The sequence below is a fragment of the Globicephala melas genome, chromosome 8 (assembly GCF_963455315.2).
Source record: "Globicephala melas chromosome 8, mGloMel1.2, whole genome shotgun sequence".
NCBI classification, from domain to species: Eukaryota; Metazoa; Chordata; class Mammalia; order Artiodactyla; family Delphinidae; genus Globicephala; species Globicephala melas.
In genome coordinates this window covers 105,737,322-105,756,569 of record NC_083321.1, presented here as the reverse complement: position 1 = coordinate 105,756,569, position 19,248 = coordinate 105,737,322, and the positions used below count along the sequence as shown (strand labels likewise).

Genomic DNA, 19,248 nt, shown 5'->3' with positions numbered 1-19,248 from the left:
GAGGAGAGGGAGAGAGAGGATGGAGAGGGAGAGAGAGGAAGGAGTGGGAGAAGAGGGACAGGGAAAGGAGGAAGAGGGAGTGGGAGAGAGAGGATGGAGAGGGACAGAAGGGTGAGGGAGAGAAGAAAGAGGGAGGAGAGGGAGAATGAGAGGAGGGACAGGAGGAAGAGGGAGAAGGAGAGGGACACAGGAGGGAGTGGGAGAGAGAGAAGAGGGAGGGAGAGGAAGGAAACAGAGTGGGACAGGAGGGAGTGAGAGGGACAGGAGAGGAGGAAGAGGAAGGAGAGGGACAGGAAGTGGGAAAAGAAGAGGAGGGAGTGGGAGAGGATGGACAGGAAGAGGGAGGGTGAGAGGGAGAGAGAGGAAAGAGAGGGACAGGAGGGAGAGGAGGAAGAGGGAGGGGGAGGATGGAGAGGGACGGTGAGAGGGAGGAGGAGAATGAGAGGAGGGAGTGGGAGAGAGAGCGGGAGAGGAAGGGGACGGAGGGTGAGAGGGAGAGAGAGGAGGGAGGGGACACAGGAGGGAGTGGGAGAGAGAGAGGATGGAGAGGGACAGGAGTGAGAAGAACAGGAGGGAGAGGGAGGGTGTGAGGGAGAGAGAGGAGGGAGACGGAGAGGGAGAAGAGGGTGAGGGGGAGTGAGAGGAAGGAGAGGGACACAGGAGAGAGGAGGGAGAGGGACAGGAGAGTGAGAGGAGGGAGTGGGAGAGGACGGACAGGGAGAGGGACAGGAGGGTGAGGGAGAGGTGGAAGAGGGAGGAGAGGGAGAATGAGAGGAGGGAGTGGGACGGGAGGGAGAAGGAGAGGGAGTTGAAGAATGAGAGGGACACAGGAGGGAGTGGGAGAGAGAGGGAGCAGGGGAGAAGGGAGGGAGAAGGAGAATGAGAGGAGGGAGGATGGAGAGGGACAGGAGGGAGAGAAGGAAGAGGAGGGAGAGAGAGTGGAAGAATGAGGAAGAGGAAGAAGAGGGAGTGGGAGAGGAGAGACAGGGAGAGGAAGAAGAGGGAGTGGGAGAATGAGAGGGGGAGGAAGTGGGAGAGGGAGAAGACGGAGTGGGGGAGGAAGAAGAGGGACACAGGAGGGAGTGGGAGAGGGATGGAGAGGAAGGACAAGGAGAGGGAGCGGGAGAGGAGTGGGAGAATGAGAGGGAGAGGGACACAGGAGGGAGCAGGCGAGGAGGGAGGAAGAAGGAGAGGGAGAGAGAGGATGGAGAGGGACAGGAGGGAGAGAAGGAAGAGGAGGGAGTGGGAGAGAGAGTGGAAGAATGAGAGGGAGAAGACGGAGTGGGAGAGGGAGGGACAGGAGGGTGAGGGAGAGAAGAAAGAGGGAGGAGAGGGAGAATGAGAGGAGGGAGTGGGAGAAGAGGGACAGGGAAAGGAACAGGAGGGAGTGGGAGAATGGGGAGGGTGAGAGGGAGAGAGAGGAAGGAGTGGGAGAAGAGGGACAGGGAAAGGAACAGGAGGGAGTGGGAGAATGAGAGGCGGAAGGGGGAGGATGGAGTGGGAGAGAGAGGAAGAAGAGGGACAGCAGGGTGAGGGAGAGGCGGAAGAGGGAGGAGAGGGAGAATGAGAGGAGGGGGAGGATGGAGTGGGAGAGGGAGAGAGAGGACGGAGAGGGACAGGAGGGAGAAGAACAGGAGGGTGAGGGGGAGGCAGAGGAGGGAGAGGCAGAAGAGGGAGGGTGTGAGGGAGAGAGAGGAGGGAGTGGAAGAATGAGAGTGAGTGGGGGAGGGAGTGGGAGAATGAGAGGGAGAGTAGGGAGAGGAACAGGAGGGAGAGGGAGAGGGGGCAGTGGGAGTGGGAGAGGATGGAGAGGGACAGGAGGGAGAGGGAGTGGGAGAGTGAGAGGAAGGAGAGTGAGAGGGAGAGCGCTGGGGGGTGGAGAAGGGCTTCCTGGTGTGTCTTCTTATTAGGACACTAATCCTAGCCAATCAGGCCCTACCATTATAACCTCATTTGACCTTAATCACTTCCTTATAGGCTGCATCTCCAAATACACATGGGGGGTTAGGGCTCCAGCATATGCGCTTGGAGGACACAATTGAGCTCCTAGGAAAGGCGCAGCGTCATGTCCCCACTCAGCCAGCAACACAAAGCCCGTGTGAACAATTAGCTTGTTGGAACCCATTTTCCACTTCTGTCTCCCCTCTCCACCTAACCTGAATGCATTCTATTAAAGGACCATTCGAACATTTATAACCGGTCTGCTTAATCTCCCCAAAGCCACACAGACAGACACCCTGCATCCCAGGCACGCATCAAAGACTGGAAGCTTGGTTTTTGGAGACCCTTTGGACTCTGCGCCGTGAACCCATCCCAACATACACTCATGACAGGCCTCTCGCACAAACATGTCTTTCCTATGTTTCCTACCTCCACACACAGAACAAAGGGAAATGAGATGAAAGCAATGTCGAAAGGAAGCAGAAGACACAGGCTATGGAGACAGCGGGCTGAGCCGGGAAGTGCTTAGAGACACATGGGGGTGGGGGCGCTCAAAGCTGAGTCAGTGGCTGACCTTGATGTGGGGCGTTTCTTCCTCACCCGTCACCACTTCCTGCCCCTCCAGAAGCCGCACAGACAGAGCAGGTCACCCAGCTGCGCGCCAACTCAAAGTGGCCTTTCACACTGTGCACTCTTCTCAGCCCCGGGCCACTGCCGGGACTGGAGAGGCACCGGAAGGTAGAGAACAGACCAGCGCGGGGATGGGGAAAACTGAGTTCCAGTCCTGACTGGCACAAACCATGCGGCTCTCTGTTCCGTGGTTGCCTGTAAAATATAAGAACAGAACAAAACAGACTCCAGGCTCTTGCCAGCATTCTAAGTCTCTGTTCTGAATTTGAAAAACAAAGGGAAACTAGGCTAAGAGGCAGATCTCCAGAACCTGGCGTCCGTAACCTTGGGAGTGGCAGCAGGTGCTGTGCCTATTGCAAGCGACTTGCTCGAAGTATCCGTAAGCTTTCTCGAGTGGGTGAGGCACTCGGAGGCCACCTGGGCCCTGGCATCCTGGAGCCCGGCCAGGTCCGCACGCAGCAGGGGCGGGCGGGCTCAGCTGCCTCTTGCGGAAGCCGCTCACGTTCTCTCGACTTGCCAGCCCATTCTGCTTCCACTGGGTCTTGAGCAAGAGGCCCCATCCCCCTGTCCTTAGGGTGCAAGGAGGGAACGTTCTGAACCTGATTACATCCCGCACTGCAGAGAGTGTGGGGCAGTAATGAGCCGTGTAAACGGCTGTATTTCTGTATTACTGGAACCGGCAGGGGAGAGGGACAGAGAAGGCAAACAAAACCAGAACGCAGGGGGATGCTGCCGAGAGACAAACAGATTTGTCACACGTCATCTGTGCAGTTGCAGCAGCGACACAAATAAGTTACATCAAGAGTTAAGTATCGGGAACGGGCACCGCTCCTAGGAATCTTGTCATTGCTAATGCAACAGCTGGGCTCAGGACTGTTTCCTCAAGGCAAAGCCTCAGCCCCTCAGAGCAGCCGGGAAGAAGGCCTGCCTCTTGGCCCCTGGAAACTATGAGGACAGAATCTATATTTCCTTTTGCTAATGGCCATTCCTCCAGAGTAAATATACATACCAGGCTGGCTCTTCAGACAGGATTTTCATCAACTAAAGGCAGCCGGACCAGCTCTTCTCATCCTGCACCCTGGGCTTCCCTCACCCAGGGTCCCCCACGGAAAGCTGGTTCACGCCCTGCCCCCCACCTGCACTCCTCTATAAAGGCGCCCAACAGCCCCACCTTTCCCCCAGGTGGCTCCAGGTGAGACCTGAGGGCTGGGTGCAGGAGTTGAATCTCCCCTCCCTTCACCTCCAATCCAGCCCAATCCATGCCTCAGTCTCACGGCCTGCGTCCCCCCGAACACCCAGCCTCCCCTCAGCCCCAGCCCTCCCTGGCCCCCAACGCCCTGCTTCCGCTTCTAGGATGTGACTCGCTGTGCCTTTCTCTTCCCTCTCGGCCTCAATCTGCCTTGAGCCCCTCCACCTTCTGCCCCGGGGGTGGCATTACAGCAAGAGGAGAAGGGTCTTCTGTGTCTTCAGGCATCTGCAAGGGTTGTATCTTAGCCCACCGCTTTGGGTGCTTTAAAATGCAGATTCCTGGGCCTGGTCCCAGACCCATTTCATGAAAACCTCCCGGGATGGTCCTGAGTATGTGCTTTGCAGGCAAGCTCTCCCAGGGAAGCGTAGGCACCCGGGAGCCAGACAGTCTCTGAGCAGCAGTCTGGGGGCTCCCCGGTCCGTGTCCCCAGCACTTGCCTCAATTCTGAGCCACAAGACGCTCTGCTACCTGAATGTCCCAGGGGAATCTCCATCTTTCTCTCCCTGGCATCCCTTCCCTCCTCAAACGTGCACCTTATCTTCTCACCCACCGCCTCACTACAGCCTCCACGGCCGTTCTAACCCTTTCCTCTCCCTCACCCCACACCTGTCAGCCAGCAGGTCGGAGCAAGCAGGCACCAGCCCTGCCGCCACTGCTGGGGCAGGGGCCTTGTCTGGCTACGACATTCTCTTACCGGTGGGTGGTCCCCTTGTCTTTGATAATCTCTCTTCAATCTGCCACTTCAGGGCCAGGTGGCCCTTCCCAAACTCAGAATGAACCTGTTCACATCCTGCTGAAAAGAAAACCAAAAAGTTCATTGCAGCTCTGTCATACAGAGTGAAGTCAGAAAGAGAAAGACAAATACCGTATGCTAACACATATATATGGAACCTAAGAAAAAGAAATGTCATGAAGAACCTAGGGGTAAGACAGGAATAAAGACACAGACCTACTGGAGAACAGACTTGAGGATACGGGGAGGGGGAAGGGTGAGCTGTGACAAAGCGAGAGAGAGGCATGGACATGTATACACTACCAAACGTAAGGTAGATAGCTAGTGGGAAGCAGCCGCATAGCACAGGGAGATCAGCTCAGGGAGATCAGCTCGGTGCTTTGTGACCACCTAGAGGGGTGGGATAGGGAGGGTGGGAGGGAGGGAGACGCAAGAGGGAAGAGATATGGGAACATATGTATATGCATAACTGATTCACTTTGTTATAAAGCAGGAACTAACACACCATTGTAAAGCAATTATACCCCAATAAAGATGTTAAAAAAAGAAAACCCTCGAAGGCCTTTCCTGCCTTGAGATCAACCTCCCTCGTGGCCCCAGGTTCCCCACTGCCTTCTCTGCATCCACCATGCTGAACACCCGCCCCGCCCTGCCCGGGATGCCCGATCCTATTGCACAGTCCAGCCTCGACTATGCTGCTTCTGTCCATCAATTCACTGATTCAGTGAATGTTTGTTTCGAGCCTACTGTGTGCCAGGAGTTAGATTTAGGATTTAGGTACCCAGAGGAGGAGGAGGGAGAGGAGGGAGTGGGGGAGGGAGAGGGGGAGGAGGGAGAGGGAGAGGAGACTTCCCAACCTCCTACAAGCAAGTAAATAGACATTTACAATAGAACATAGAATATAAGTGCTGCACTAGAGCAGAGAAGAAGCTACTAGCTAGTAGGTGTCAGCCAGAAGGGGCTTCAGACAGCTCAGAACCCTTTGAGGTAAGTACGCCTGGAGCTCAGAGAATTTAAGCCATGTGACTGAATCCTTCCCGCAGATAGGAATTCCACTGTAGAAGGACACGTTAACATCCGGTTTTGCACCCAGGTCTGTCTTACCTTAAACCCATGTTTCTTTCTAACCCATAGGTATACTGTCTCTTCCAGTGTGTTGAAGGGTCACAGAGGGAGGCGTTTGCCCTCTTCTCTGCCTGATAAAATTGTACTTACCCTTTAAGCTTCCACTCAACGGTACCCCATCCACTAAGTGTTTCTGAACCCCACTGAAGAATCACTCACCCATCTTTTGGACTCTCTTGGTAGTTTACCCTTAGGCTTATATTTTGTTTGTATTTGTTTCTGCACTAAAGGATGTAGCCCTGTATCTCGCAATAGTTATTGACCAGTAAGCAGTGGTTGGATTAATAAATATATCTTCCAGTCAATGGGGCATCCGTTACAGCCTCTTACAGGGTAAAACTCCCCACTAACCAAAGGAAGGTCAAATACTCAAAAGGTCTTATAGTCTCCTCCACTGCCCCGCAGGGAAGCCAAGTCAACATTGCTGACACTTTCCCTTGCATTCCAGCCCCCCTTACGTCCCAGTTCTAATTTGAAATTTAGGGTCCCCTCCCGCAGGGTCTTTCTCCCTTGTGAGAAACATCCTGACAGACTGTTTAGGAAGGCGTTCATCAAATGATTTCTTCTTGCAGAGACATCAAAAGCTGCATGTGCCTGTCCATTTCCTGCTGATAACGTATATGATTTTTATTTTCCAAATCCACAATTTAAATCCAGGTGGGAGGGAATGAGTCAGAGAGAAACACCATCGTTTCTGGCTGATGGCAGCAGCCTCATCATTTGTGTTTTCCCCAACCTGCGATATGCCAACATATTAGGAAAAAATATGCAGACATTTCACATTTCGTTCCTGATGCGGCCCCTTGTCACTGCCTCGCGCCCCTACCCTGCTCCGTCTGAATCACTGACATCTGGCCGTTAGCCTGAGCATTTAGACTTTAACACAGAGCACTCGGGCTGTGCTGATGTCAGCACATGCCCCAGCTTCTGGTTTGGCGCAGACCAAAGCCCTGCTTTTTTCAGGGCTGTGATGAGCTGACTGGTTTGAATTAACCTCTGATGTGAACTTCCTAGGCCTTGGGCTTTGTGGGAGCACAAAGCAGACATGGCTGCCTTCTTGGCTTCTCTATCCGCCTGCCTTCCTGGAGCTGCGAAGCCCCGTTCATCTTCCTCGTAGAACAACACAGGGCCCTGTTTTCTGCTGTAATTAAAGACAATGAAGGAAAAGCTCCCTTTGAAAGGGAGAGATGCACCTTCATCAGCCGGCGCTGCTGGAAATAGGTTTACGTTTCCCCAACAAGTGTAACACACACATCCTCTAATTAGATTTCCTCGCTCCTCTTTTAATCACCAAAAACATCGTTATCCTTTTGGTTCCTCATTAGGAAGGTCACATAGTTCACATTCATATTTATAAAACCCATACAAATTTCAGAACAAAACTGTATCTTAGACTTCAGATGCCTCCTCGATCTCACTGCGCTATCACCAAGTTCAACTCAGCTGCGGGTTTTTATTTTTCTCTTTTCTTTCCTTCATGTGATCACCCTACCGCCTGCTATTTTAGTAGGATTACAGCAACACTCTGCTTTCGAACTTCTTGCTGAAGAACTGTGCATGCCTTATTTTCGTTGCGATCGTGGAAAGGAAAAGGGTGACCTTTCAATACCTTTCTCGCTTGTTATGGACCCTCTATTTTTAAGCTTCAAAATCTCTTGTGAGGCAGGATCCTCATCAGTAAACTTACATAGTTTTCTGGGAGCTCTGTGCTGAGTTTGGGTACTTTGATTTTCAAAATCTGTTCTTCCAGAGGGTGACCAGCCAGCCCAGGAGCGCAGCAGCAAACCCTTGCTTCCTGGAGAGCTAGGCCTGCAGGTTAATTCTATGCTAAACCCTCAACCAGATTTGCTTTTTAAAAATGGGTAGTATATTTAATTTAACAAAGTAAGTAGCTTCCACAAAGTGGACTTTATTTTACTCATTTGTCTGTTTGCCTCTTTCTTTATTTACTGTCTTACGGCTGCTGGGCCTCACACGTGGCCATACCATAAAATCTTCCCTCCGGCCCAGAGTACACACACTGATTGACTGACCTTTGTGACATTTACCATTTCTGGAATTTATCTCTTGATCATTTCTGTCTCTTTATCTCTTCTTTCTGTGTGCTGAGGGCTAACTTATTTTGGTCTGCATATGTCCTCAAGGTATTTAGTTGTCGTTGTTGTCATTCACAGTTGGTTTCGTGGCTTTGTGTCATCATGTGAGCTTTTCAAAGATGCTCCACTTCAGGAAAGAAGGAAGGAATACGTTTTTAGTGTTGAGGAAGGGAAAAGGAGCGGCTGGAGTGAGGGGAAAGGGCATAATTACACGTTCTCACTTTTAGTTTATCCCTGAAAAATACTTAATTAAGGCTGATGTTTGTAAGAGCTGTTCCTTTAGACTGAGTCACTGTTAACCATAACTAAAGATTTCTTGAATGTGGTGCTTGCCCACAGAAAGAGCCGGGCTTCTACATGCACTTCCTCAGAATAACTGGCCTTCTCTGGAAAGCTTTACCTGTGGTAGGAGCCACATCAGGTCTTGTCAGGAGAGACCCGTCACTTGCTAAGCCAGAGTCACGTTTGCTTTCAGTGGGTGTTTGACAATTATCTTTAAGAACTCAGTATACACAGGGTCTCTTTATTTAGAGCAGGAGCCCCACAAAAGGTACGATTTTAGAGACTAGCAGTTATAGTCCTGGTTCTAATCCACCCAACTGTTATTCATCCTTTACTTATACTCAGTGATTTTATGTATCATCTTCACTCATCCTCAGAGAACCCTGCAAGTGTACAGAAAACCACCTCCGCACATATTTTATACATTAAAAAAAAAAAATGTTTGAGAGCAGTTAACCGTCTCATCTGAAGTCATCCTGCGAGTGACTACCGGAGCCAGAATTCACATTCAGTTCTCCCTGATTCCTGAATTCACTCCTCTTAGACAGGCAGGGTGCTCCTGAGATGAAAGGGAGGTTGGATTATTTTATTCCAAAGGACTTTCTTCTCAGAGTCCGTGAGGGCTTAAAACATATTTGTGTTTCTTTATTGATTTAGACTAGGACAGAGGAATTCTAGGTCCTAATGGAGGATAGGGGGACTTCCCTGGTGGTCTAGTGGTTAATTCTCCGAGCTTCCACTTCAAGGGCCACGGGTTCGATCCCTGGTCGGGGAACTAAGATCCTGCAGGCAGTGTAGCGCAGCCAAAATAAAAAAAAAAAACTAATGGAAGATAGGGTGTGTGCAGGCAGAGGCTGTGCCTGTCTTCCTCTTTGGAACAGAGCCTGACACGTGAAAGCACCAGCACACGTTTGTTGAGTGGGCGGCATGGCTTCCGAGGCCAGCGTGGGGTCTGCTTCCCTCGCAGACTGGTCCTTTGCGCTTGGCCTTGCCACAGAGCATGGCTTTGGACTCTCTCATTGCCCTGCCCAGTGCCCCACGCCCTCCTCCTAGGCCCTAATGGCCGGAGGTCTCTCTCACCCGTCTCACCTCTTCATTCTCACCTACCAAAACCCAGCTCAGGTTCAACGTATTTGGAAAAGGTCGAAACAAGCCAGTATTAGCCTCAACTAACAAGTGGAAGGTAGGGGGTATGGACCCACCAGAGCAGCCCTTCCCATGATCACATGACTACTTCCTACCAGACACTGTCCTAATCCCTCCAGTCCTTCATCCTGAAAACTCCACGTTATTACCCCCATTTCCAAGGAGAAAACTGCAAGTGCTTTGTCTCAGATCACAGAGCTGGCAAGCCGCAGAGTCGGGATTTAAGCCCAAATTGGTCTGAAGCCAAAGTCCCAAGCGTCGGCTGCACGTTTACATTGGTCAGAGGCTTTACCCCAAAGGGTTTAGGGCTGCAAAGACAGAGCGGCGAGGCCAAGGCAGGGCAGATGCATACAAGTAATCATGGGACCACACCAGGTCACTACAGCAGCAGTCCACTGCTGCTTCTGTATTAAAGCACAAAGAACATTTGCATAATCAGGTGAGTGGCCTTAGCATACAGAAAGCCTATGGGAGAGACCCAACCCAGATTCTTTTTTTCCCCTCATCTCCAGTAGGATCAGGCTTACCTTGAAGATGCCATTAAAGAATCAGTTCAGGGCTTCCCTGGTGGCGCAGTGGTTGGGAGTCCGCCTGCCGATGCAGGGGACACGGGTTCGTGCCCCGGTCCGGGAAGATCCCACATGCTGCAGAGCGGCTGGGCCCGTGAGCCATGGCCGCTGAGCCTGCGCGTCCGGAGCCTGTGCTCCGCAACGGGAGAAGCCACAGCAGTGAGAGGCCCGCATACTGCAAAAAAAAAAAAAAAAAGAATCAGTTCATCGCTGATGGCCTTTGTCTTACATTCCTCCAACATGCAATATGGTACACGGACGTGAGCCACTCTCTCCCGGCTTTGAACAAAGCCCGAGAGCCTTCCTGTAGGCCCCTCGCTTCCTGTAGACCCAACTGCCAAATCTCAAGTGTGTCCAGGGTCCACAGGAGGAGAGCACAGCTAGTTTAATCTCTGTCCTAGTAGATGAGGTAAACGCTTTGGCCAGAACAGCTCAGCCCTTTCTCATACACTGATTGGCCAAAGGCCACTGACGATAAATTGCCGTGTCATCTGATGCTTAAAGCAGGGCTTATAATACCTGCTAAGGAGTAAAACTTCCTGAAAATGCATAGAAAATGAGGCTGCAGAAAAGGAAACTTTAGGGTCCAGGAATGTTTGGGGCCCTCCTGCTGTCTCAGGAGATGGCATGCTGGGTGCAGAAGGCAGGAGTGTGATGGCTTTGCACCACTGGAAAAGGCCATCTGGCTGCTCCCCAGCTGTCCCTTCTGGGACCAGATGCAGAGTTTGCAGCCATTCAGTAACTCAGGCTACTAAGGAGAAGAGCTCAGAGGTCATCCCTCCCAGCCTCCTCTCACTGCAGGTGGGAGAACCAAGGCCAGAGAGGAGCTGGCACTCAGCTAGGAAGCAGCAGAGTCACATGGAGAAACTGGGTCTCCAGATCCCCAGGCCATTATTCCATGATGCCGTGGCCTCTGAAAAACATGCACAAAGGACTGTTCTCCACAGAGAGGAAGTAAGAGTTGTGATACTCAAGGGCACCAACCCTGCAGACGGGGTGACTCGGTTCTAACCCAGCTCTGGGTATACTGTCTCATGTGGCCACAGGCAGGGTACTTACCTGCTCTGCTTCTCAATTCCCCATCTATAAAATAGGAACGCCATAGGGTTTCATAAGGATAAAATGGATTAGATGTTCAGCATTTAGAGTCATGTTTGGCACACAGAAAGCACCATCTAAGTATGCCTTATCTCACCCCCCCCAAGCGGGCTGAGCAGGCTCTATGCCTACCGAGGCCCCTCAGAGTTCCACTCCTTGGAGAACTCAGCTGAAGCGAGCTGAGGCTGTAACACCCCTGCCTAAGCAGCATGAACATCTTCCTGGCACTGCGACCTCCCATCTTGATGATTCTTCCTCCTTCTTTCCCTGCAGCTCGCACTGCTTTGTCTTCCTAATACTCCTAATACTTCCGCATACTCCACCTGCTGGTAGCATGACATCCCCAGAAATGCTAAGCCCACTGGTAGAACTTGGAATAAAGTGATTCCTAAACTAAAGGCCTCTGTCTGTCTAGAATGGAGCCCATTCAGTTGTTTCCTAAGTTGATATCAATATAATGAATTAGACACACACACATGCATACATATGTATATATAACTAGTGAACATATATCATATATATAATATATACTTTAAATATTCTTTACAAAAACATATGGGTCTCATACATCTGTGTTGCCCATTTCCTTTTAAACTCACTTAAAAATCTAAATCACTCATCTTTTGCAGAAGACAACATAGGGAATTACCTCGGGCTTCAAACTGGGCCTTTTCCAACTCAGCACATTCCGTAGGCCAGTACAGTTCCTAGGATATATGCCTGGACTGAGGGGCCTCAGAGTCAGGCTACTTTCTATAAATATTTATGAAGCTGTCGTGGGGACCACAGCAATGGGCTAAGGACTGGACTCTGCCCTTATCTGCAAATACTCTGTAACAAAAGTACAGAAAACTATGAACAAGACTCTCGACCTATCGAGTAAATATGAATTTTTAGTAAACAGAGAATTGTACTGTAAATCAGAGGAAGAAAAGGAATCCTGTTGAGATCCCTGGGGTGGGAACAGGTGGCTGCTGACGTGAGAGGACCATCCATCCCCAGGCTGACAGCATCACCGCCCGCCCAGCAAGCCACATGACCTGGCTCCTGTCTGAGGAGACCCTGCACCACTGAGGCTTTTTTCAGTAGTAAAGTTATTTCCAACAAGCCAATTTACTAGTAAAGGAGGTGGTGAAGCCCTGTTTCTTGCCTGTCACTCCATCCCTTTGTCACTGGCCCTACAGGGTTGCTTCTAATCCCTTGACTAACACTTAGTTTTGCTTTCCCCGGAATACTCTCTGCTCCCTGCTCGCTGGCTACTCTGGTCTTGCTTATGACCCTAAATTCTGATGCTGGTAAATAAAGGTGATGGAGGAATACAGGGGCAGAGGTGGACACTCAGCCTTCCACCCTGGGCCCTCGGAACAGGCAAGGCGATCCCAGTGCACGTGGTTTGTCTTCTCAAGGATGCAGATGAAGGGAAAGGAATCGCACCTGTGATTCTGTGGTCTTATTTCACAGCGGAACGTGAGGGTTTCACGAGGGCTGTGTAAAAGGGCCAGAGAGAGGGAAGAAGAAAGAAAGAGGTTGAGGGAGAGCCCTGCCAGGCAGGGGCGTAAGGTGGCCGTTGGGTCTGAGAACGGGGGTCGTCTTTGTCACCTCTGGAGACGCATCTCTGACTGCTGGGATAAACCCAACCATAGTCTTTCAAACTCTGGGTGTACGTATTCATTCTTCCTCAGCGGCTTTGGGAGACGCCGCCCCAGTATCCCAGTCACACCAGATGAAAAGCCAGCCACATCAACACCTAGACTCCTGTGTTTCACGAAATCTTCTCTTCCTCTCCTTCCTCCTCCCACCTCTTCCCTCCACTCTGAGCCTCATCCCTCTCCCTGCCCTCCCAGCCCTGTCTGTTCTGGACACGATTTCCAAGGAGAGCACACAGGTAGAGGCGCTGCTTACAAAGACCCTGCCCTGCCCTGTCGGCCCGCACGTGTAACCACTCCCTCCGTCTGCCTCTTTCAGTTTTAAAGCCCAGTCTGAGAGCAGGCTGTGGTCCGGGCACCCCAGCAACAAGTCCCTTTGCGTTTCTCCCGGCGGGTGCTTTCCATTTACGCAGACTCGGAAGGGTCACTGGTGGGTGGGAGCTGCCCACGGAGAAGCATGGTTATGCGGTGCTTGTCACGGGATAAGGATGGTGCCCTCTGGGTGTGCGCTAATGGGTCTGTCTCTCTTTCTCCCACACAGGGCCTGGAGCTGTCATTGATGGTGTAAACTCGGCCTCTAGAGCACTGGCTTGCCTCTGGCTATCAGGGACCCTCTTTGCCCACTTCTTCATCAAGTTTTGATAAGAAACCTTAGGTCTTCTGAGCAACGCCTGCTTCTCCATATCACAGACTTTACCTACACTGCGGAGAGCAAACCAGTTTGGGCTTCTTTTTGTTTGTTTCTGTTCTTCTTGATTTGATTTTCTCTTTGGTTGGTTGGTCTGTTTGTTTGATTTTTCTATCCAGTTTGAATGAGTGGGGTTGGGGGGGAGGGGTGTGCAGGGTTCTACCATGTGTAGGATAATCATTCACTGGTGTGTCCAAAAATGGAATCTGTTCCTCTCCCTTGGCCCTTCCCTTTCCTCTGCCTTCCCGACACCATCACCACCAGCCCTGCCCCCCCCCAGTACACCATAAGCTCCATCTGGGCAGAAGATGTGCCTCGTGCTAAACACCCTGAAGACACAACTTCACGTATGATGTAGTGCACAGCGAGAATTACATCCAAGTGTCCTATTAGCTGCATCTTCTAAGCTTTGGACCATTTTCCTGACTATAATGTACATATCACTCCTTCCATGTTTATTATTGTCTAACTACACGAGGGTTCACATCCTTTCTTTCTGGGAAGGTCTCTCTCTAAACATATATGAAACATTGCCATCTTTTCAGCCATTCTGCCCTATCTGCTTTCTCTACCAGCTACAGGGATTTGTAGTTTAGGGACAGGCACACAACCCAAAACTAAACATTCAGAAGTCATGTGACCGAACAAAGGGGGAAGCATTCTGAGGATGGTACTTCTCTCAAAAACATGCTGTCCAGGTCATAAACAATGATCTGTAGATGGCTGATAATTTAGGTTTTATCAAGCTCTCTATGAAAGTAATCATACGGTTATCCATCTACTCAACTGTCCGATTGATCGTTCCATCCACTTATCTACCCACCCATCTTCTTCTCTAGCAATCTATTTACTTTATCAGTCTGTCAATGTAATTATCTAGCACGTCTATGTCTTTGTTTCCCCACTCTTCACTCTCAATCCATCACCACATTAATCTCTAACCATATTGTGTCTATTCCACTGGATTCATGTCTCCTCTACCTTCTGCAGATATTGGCATCTTCAAAATGACCTATATCAGCTTCTCATGCGAAAGCCAATGATCTCACAGGCTAACAACATAGAAAGGCAACATGTCATGGACTGTCTGGAATGTGCTAGCCCATCTACCCAAAGCAGATACTGGTAAGAGATGGACAAAAGTAGCAATCGAATGGTCGGTCACTCACTCTTCCCAGCAGAGACTGTGTATTGAGAAACACCTTCTTGGGAAGCAGATAAGCCTTGGCAAAGCCTCGAGGAGTATCGTGTTTTTTCTTTCTTACCGGAAGGACAAGGTGCCAAAATTCATGTTTCTCTCAGCCTTTCAAGAAAGTGCATGTCAGGAAGCTATGGGACTGTGCTTAATAGCAAGAAAGCGAGAGAGAAAACACAGCTCCGTCTCTGCAGTGTGAAGAGAGCCGTCCACCTGAGTGGGGTGACTTCTGCTAGTGTCTCCTCTCTGCTCCAGTTTTGGTTTCATCTGTTTGAAAACTATCCAGTAAAAAGCTGATGGAAGCCAATTACATGGCGGGTGTGTTGACAACGCTGGTATACGTTTCAGGAAGCTCTTCTGAGCTGAGGGCACTTGAGCAACTGACAGTTTCCAAGCACTTGATTAACACAACACTGCAAACAGAAGGGGAAAGTGACACACAATTTCCTCGGATACAGACTGCTTCTCCAGGAGCTTTGGGGAAGGATGCCCTCAGCTCTCCATGTTCAGAGCAGATCTTTCCAGAACACAAAGAAGAGCTGACCTGATCTTTCTGTATTGTCTCCTGGGACAAGAAGGACTCAGCCGGCAAGTGTGCCAGGGTTCCAAGAGAATGGCATTGGAAACCTGCAGGGCTGTGCCCTTGTCCCGTGCTGCAGGGAGTGACCTGCTGAGGATAAGAAGGAACATCGACAGTGACTGTCTCACAGACCCGCTGGAGACCCGCTGGAAAACTTTCAGCTCCACAGTCTAAAACATGAGAGATACCAGCTCCACAGAGTTCCGCTCCTTCGATGCTTAATTGATCTGCTTCCTCTGAAATGTGACCTCTTTGTTTTTGTCCGTTATAGCACATGAACATGACGTACACAGTGAAGAAACACACACACACACACGTAGGCTGTCTTGGCGTACAAAAAGCTGGGCGCTTCCGTAAGAGAGCTGGCGTGAATGAAATTAATATTACACTTTCCAGCTGTAAACAGACATCTGCATTTCCCACGGAGTTGCCAGGAGCCAGACTGCGGGAACGTAAATGATGTGCCAAAAGCAGTGTGTGGATTTCAAGTTCCAGGGACAGTCGAGAACAGGCGTGGAGTCAGAATTACAGGTCGGACATCAGCGTTTCAGACCTGTCACCACACGGGGCTCCTGGAGCGGGGCTGGTGTCAGACGCTGAAGGAGCGTTTAACGTGTCATTTGAATGTTCTGTTGGTAATACGCTTGTTCCTTTGGAGTAACAAGTGTGGAGGCTGTGGAGACGTACCGTCTTGGAGAACGCGGTGCTTGAAATGGACAAGCTGGGCATATTCCTCACTCCGGGACTTGATCTAGAGGAAGGCGCCCGTCCTCCTTCAGCCAGGAGGATCCAGAACCTTCCCAGCACAATGAGCCTGGGTCTCAGACTCACTGTGGAACTCCGTGCAGCCTCTTCCACTGGCTACTGGGAAGCGTGTCTGGTAGTTACTGGTTCCAGCCCTGTTTCAGAGGGAAAAACGCCTGCCGTTAATCCTCACCTATCTGGGATAAAGGTGGCCAAGGAAACAAGACCCAAGGAAACGGGCCAGTGGGAAAGAAAACCCTTCTGCACAACAGACGTGCCCCAGCTGCTGGGTTGTTTGGGCTCCTTTGATAGGACAGGAGCTGTTACCCAGCATCTTGAAGCATAGAGAGCAGCAAACGCTTACTAAAGACAGTATCCATGCTCACTGTACACACGGCAGGCGGATAGATAAGGCCTGCTGGAGAGATTTTTTTCGAGATGCCAGTGATGGGGCCGGGGCTTAGGGGAGAGGAGGAAAAAATGAGTTATCAAGTCTCTGAGGACGTGTGGCTCTTCATAGGTTTTGCACGTGGGAAGGAAACCGAATAAGGCTTATCAGGAAATCAGGTGAGAGGAACTCAGCTATGTAGGTACTCTGAAACCCTCCCCCTTCCAAGACCAAGTTAATATGTATTCCCACCAAAGTAATTCCAGTGCCAGCGCTAGTGTAAGGCCCTGGCCAAGCTTGTTTCTCAGTAGTTTAATGTCAAGTGCCTGATACAGTCTTCTGCAAGTTGAAGAAAATGCGTTTAGTTTTTCTCATTCTTGTTGTAACTGGGGGAGGGAGGCCATACAGGCGAGTGGTGGTCAAAACGTGCACCTATTTTATACAGAGAGATGACGTGTGGCTGTTCTGCTGTAGCTGTACTCAACTGAACAGAAGGGAAGTGCAGGCTGTGTATCACAGAGAGGCCTGGGGCTCTTTCTTCTGAAACCCATGCCTCACGCTAGACAATCCATTTCACGGGTTGGTCAGTTAGTTCTCAGAACCTGGGTGGGAAGTGTCCTCTGGGAGTCGGGACAAGTCCACAGCCAAGGATGAGTTCAAGGATGTGTCTCTGCACCAATCCAGCAACTTGCTCTCCACATGGAGGAGTTGGTGACCTCTGCTTATGCCGGGAAAAGTCACGTGAGAAGAGTAGAGCACGTTAAAGTGGGCGGCCCGTCTCCAGGAGAGCTTGTCAACCGCGGTGCATCAGGCGTGGCTGTAGATTGGTGGGTACTTCCAGTGCCAAGGGAAGGTTTTCTCCTCCGTGGCTGCCTGTGGATGCTATCAGTAGGAGGGGAGGAATGGGGTGAGGGTTGGGGCCGTGTCATCTTTTCCAATCTGACCCTGAGTCCTCACCAGAGAAAAACTGGCTTTGTCATACCTGGAACCAGCCCCCCTTCCCCCCCAAAAAAAACCTCCACAGGATTAAAAAAAAAAAAAAAAACAAAAACAAAATTTAATCTCTTTGGAATTCAAGAAAGTAGGGGAAGCAGCATAAAATGTTTCGAGTTGGCAAATTTCATTTTTTTTCTTTTTCTCCAAAAATGAGGATCGCTTGCTTTCGTTTTGCATGAGCCCTCGTCCTAGAAACTTACGCCCAACTGCCTCCCCGCCTACTCTTCAAAACTACCTTGTTTATTTTATTTTAAGACAAATAAGTTGGAGCAGTTACAGTAAAACTTCACAGGTGTGTAGCTGGGAAGGCAGCATTTTCAAAAAATACCGTATGATGAGAACTCCTAATCATCACTAACAGCCAACAATAAAGATGCCAGTCTCATTTCCCTCATTTCTTGAGAGAAGAGAAGTAAATGAAAGGAGGAAGAAATAGATATGCAATTAAAAGATGTGGCAAAAAGAGAGAGCTGAACCAGTGCAATGTAGCCTTCAGGTGCAGAACACTGGCGGTCCACGAGGATGCAGAGTGGACCCAATTAGACACGACTATCATCAGCCTGAAAGTAGCCAGCGAAGCCTAATTTCCCATATTTTAAAAGACATTCCATTTTGTTTCTTTCAACAGTGCCCTTTTAAAGGCACAGGGTTGTTTCAGTTGTTCCATGACCCTGAGCGGGGAAGGAAAGATGGTGAACCCTCTACTCTTTTTCTGGGGGGCCACATTCTACGCTATCGGCAGATTTATAATGATATCGATCACAGCAATGATAAGTAATAAAAGCTGCCCTGTGTTAATTAAAGGGAGCTTTTTTAATCATTCAGAACCTTTTGTGACATGTAAAGTGCAGTTGTGAGGAATGTGTGGGTGTACGAACATGTATCTGTCAAGTTCAGAGTCCTCTAGATTAAAAAAAAAAATTATGACTTATCAATGGTGCCGTTATAGATGTGTCAGACCATGGGTGTGCCCATTTTCACAATTATCCTTAAAACAAATCTATGTTCAAATGCTTTAAAATTTTATCACATGATACAAGAGTATAACTTTGTCAGCCTTCTAGAGTTTTTTCTCCTTCTATTTTCTTTCTTATTTTTTCTTTCAAAAATCAATGAAGACTTGATTTCTGTCAATAATTGTATTAAGGGTGAATATGCTACCTGAATTCTGTGCATGTTACATTGTAGTTGTAACCTTTTCTAATTCAGGATGAATATGAGATGGTTGTGATTGTGCAGTGTATCAATAAAGTTCAAAGAAATTTGTAACTTTTGGGGGGCTGTTTATTAGGACACCTCACTGGGTATCCAGGATTGGAGAAAACTAGGCAGGCTATGCTTCTCCCGTGTGTGTGTTTTAGGCTTTGGGAAGCAGATGCAACCAGAAAACTGAGTAGCATTTCTCTCTCTCTCTCTCTCTCTCATGCATGTATGTACCCACATGCACAGAGAATACTATGAAGCCTAGGCAATTTCATATTACAAGTGTATGTCACATATCTATTTATATCATATACTTACAAATAATATAAAATACAATATTATAAAATGCAGCTGCAGCCTCAAAGTCTAAATTATTTATTGACCTAGGCTAAAATGAAATCACAAGAGAAGTTTCAGAAAAAGAGTGACCAGATACTGCTCGGACTGAGCAGAGTTCCTGCAGGTTGAGTCCACTCGATCAAGCACCACTTTGACAGGAGTCAGTATAAGAAAATATGGTGACTGTGATAACACATTTATTCCTAAAAGCACATGCCATTGGAGGAACTGTTCTCTGTCGTAGGTTTACTGTAGCATCTATAGGGTAATAGCATGAGAAAGAGATCTGGAGAACGAGCTCCCTTCCTCTGTCTTTCCTAAAACATCTTTCTCTTTCAGTAAAGCTCCCACCACTTGGTCGCACATTCATCTGCTCTTCCGAAGGAACAGGTATTAACCTCTTTCTTGCAACCCAGATTCTCACCAACCATTTATACGTCAACCAACCCTTCTGAGCTCTGCCGTTGACTACATGTGTGATCTTGGACTGGACTCATCTTGGACTCATCTTTGTTTCCTCAGCTGCACCACTGGTGAATTTACCCCCCTCAGTGTGTTCTATCAAAATTCCCTGGACAGTTTTTGTTTCCCTTTCAACCA

The 19,248-nt window shown here is 49.4% G+C and overlaps 1 protein-coding gene across 3 annotated transcripts in view; it reads left to right on the top strand.

The window, feature by feature from the left end:
* The window catches only part of LOC115844512 (opioid-binding protein/cell adhesion molecule), a 1,086,269-nt gene extending 1,067,894 nt beyond the window's left edge, over positions 1–18,375 (top strand). For all 3 annotated transcript variants that reach the window (XM_030841637.2, XM_030841646.2, XM_060304313.1), the window contains one exon: positions 13,057–18,375. In XM_030841637.2, the coding sequence (XP_030697497.2) occupies positions 13,057–13,157 (101 nt within the window). In that variant the 3' untranslated portion in view covers positions 13,158–18,375. The remainder of the gene's footprint in view (positions 1–13,056) is intronic.
* The last annotated feature ends 873 nt before the right edge of the window (positions 18,376–19,248 follow it).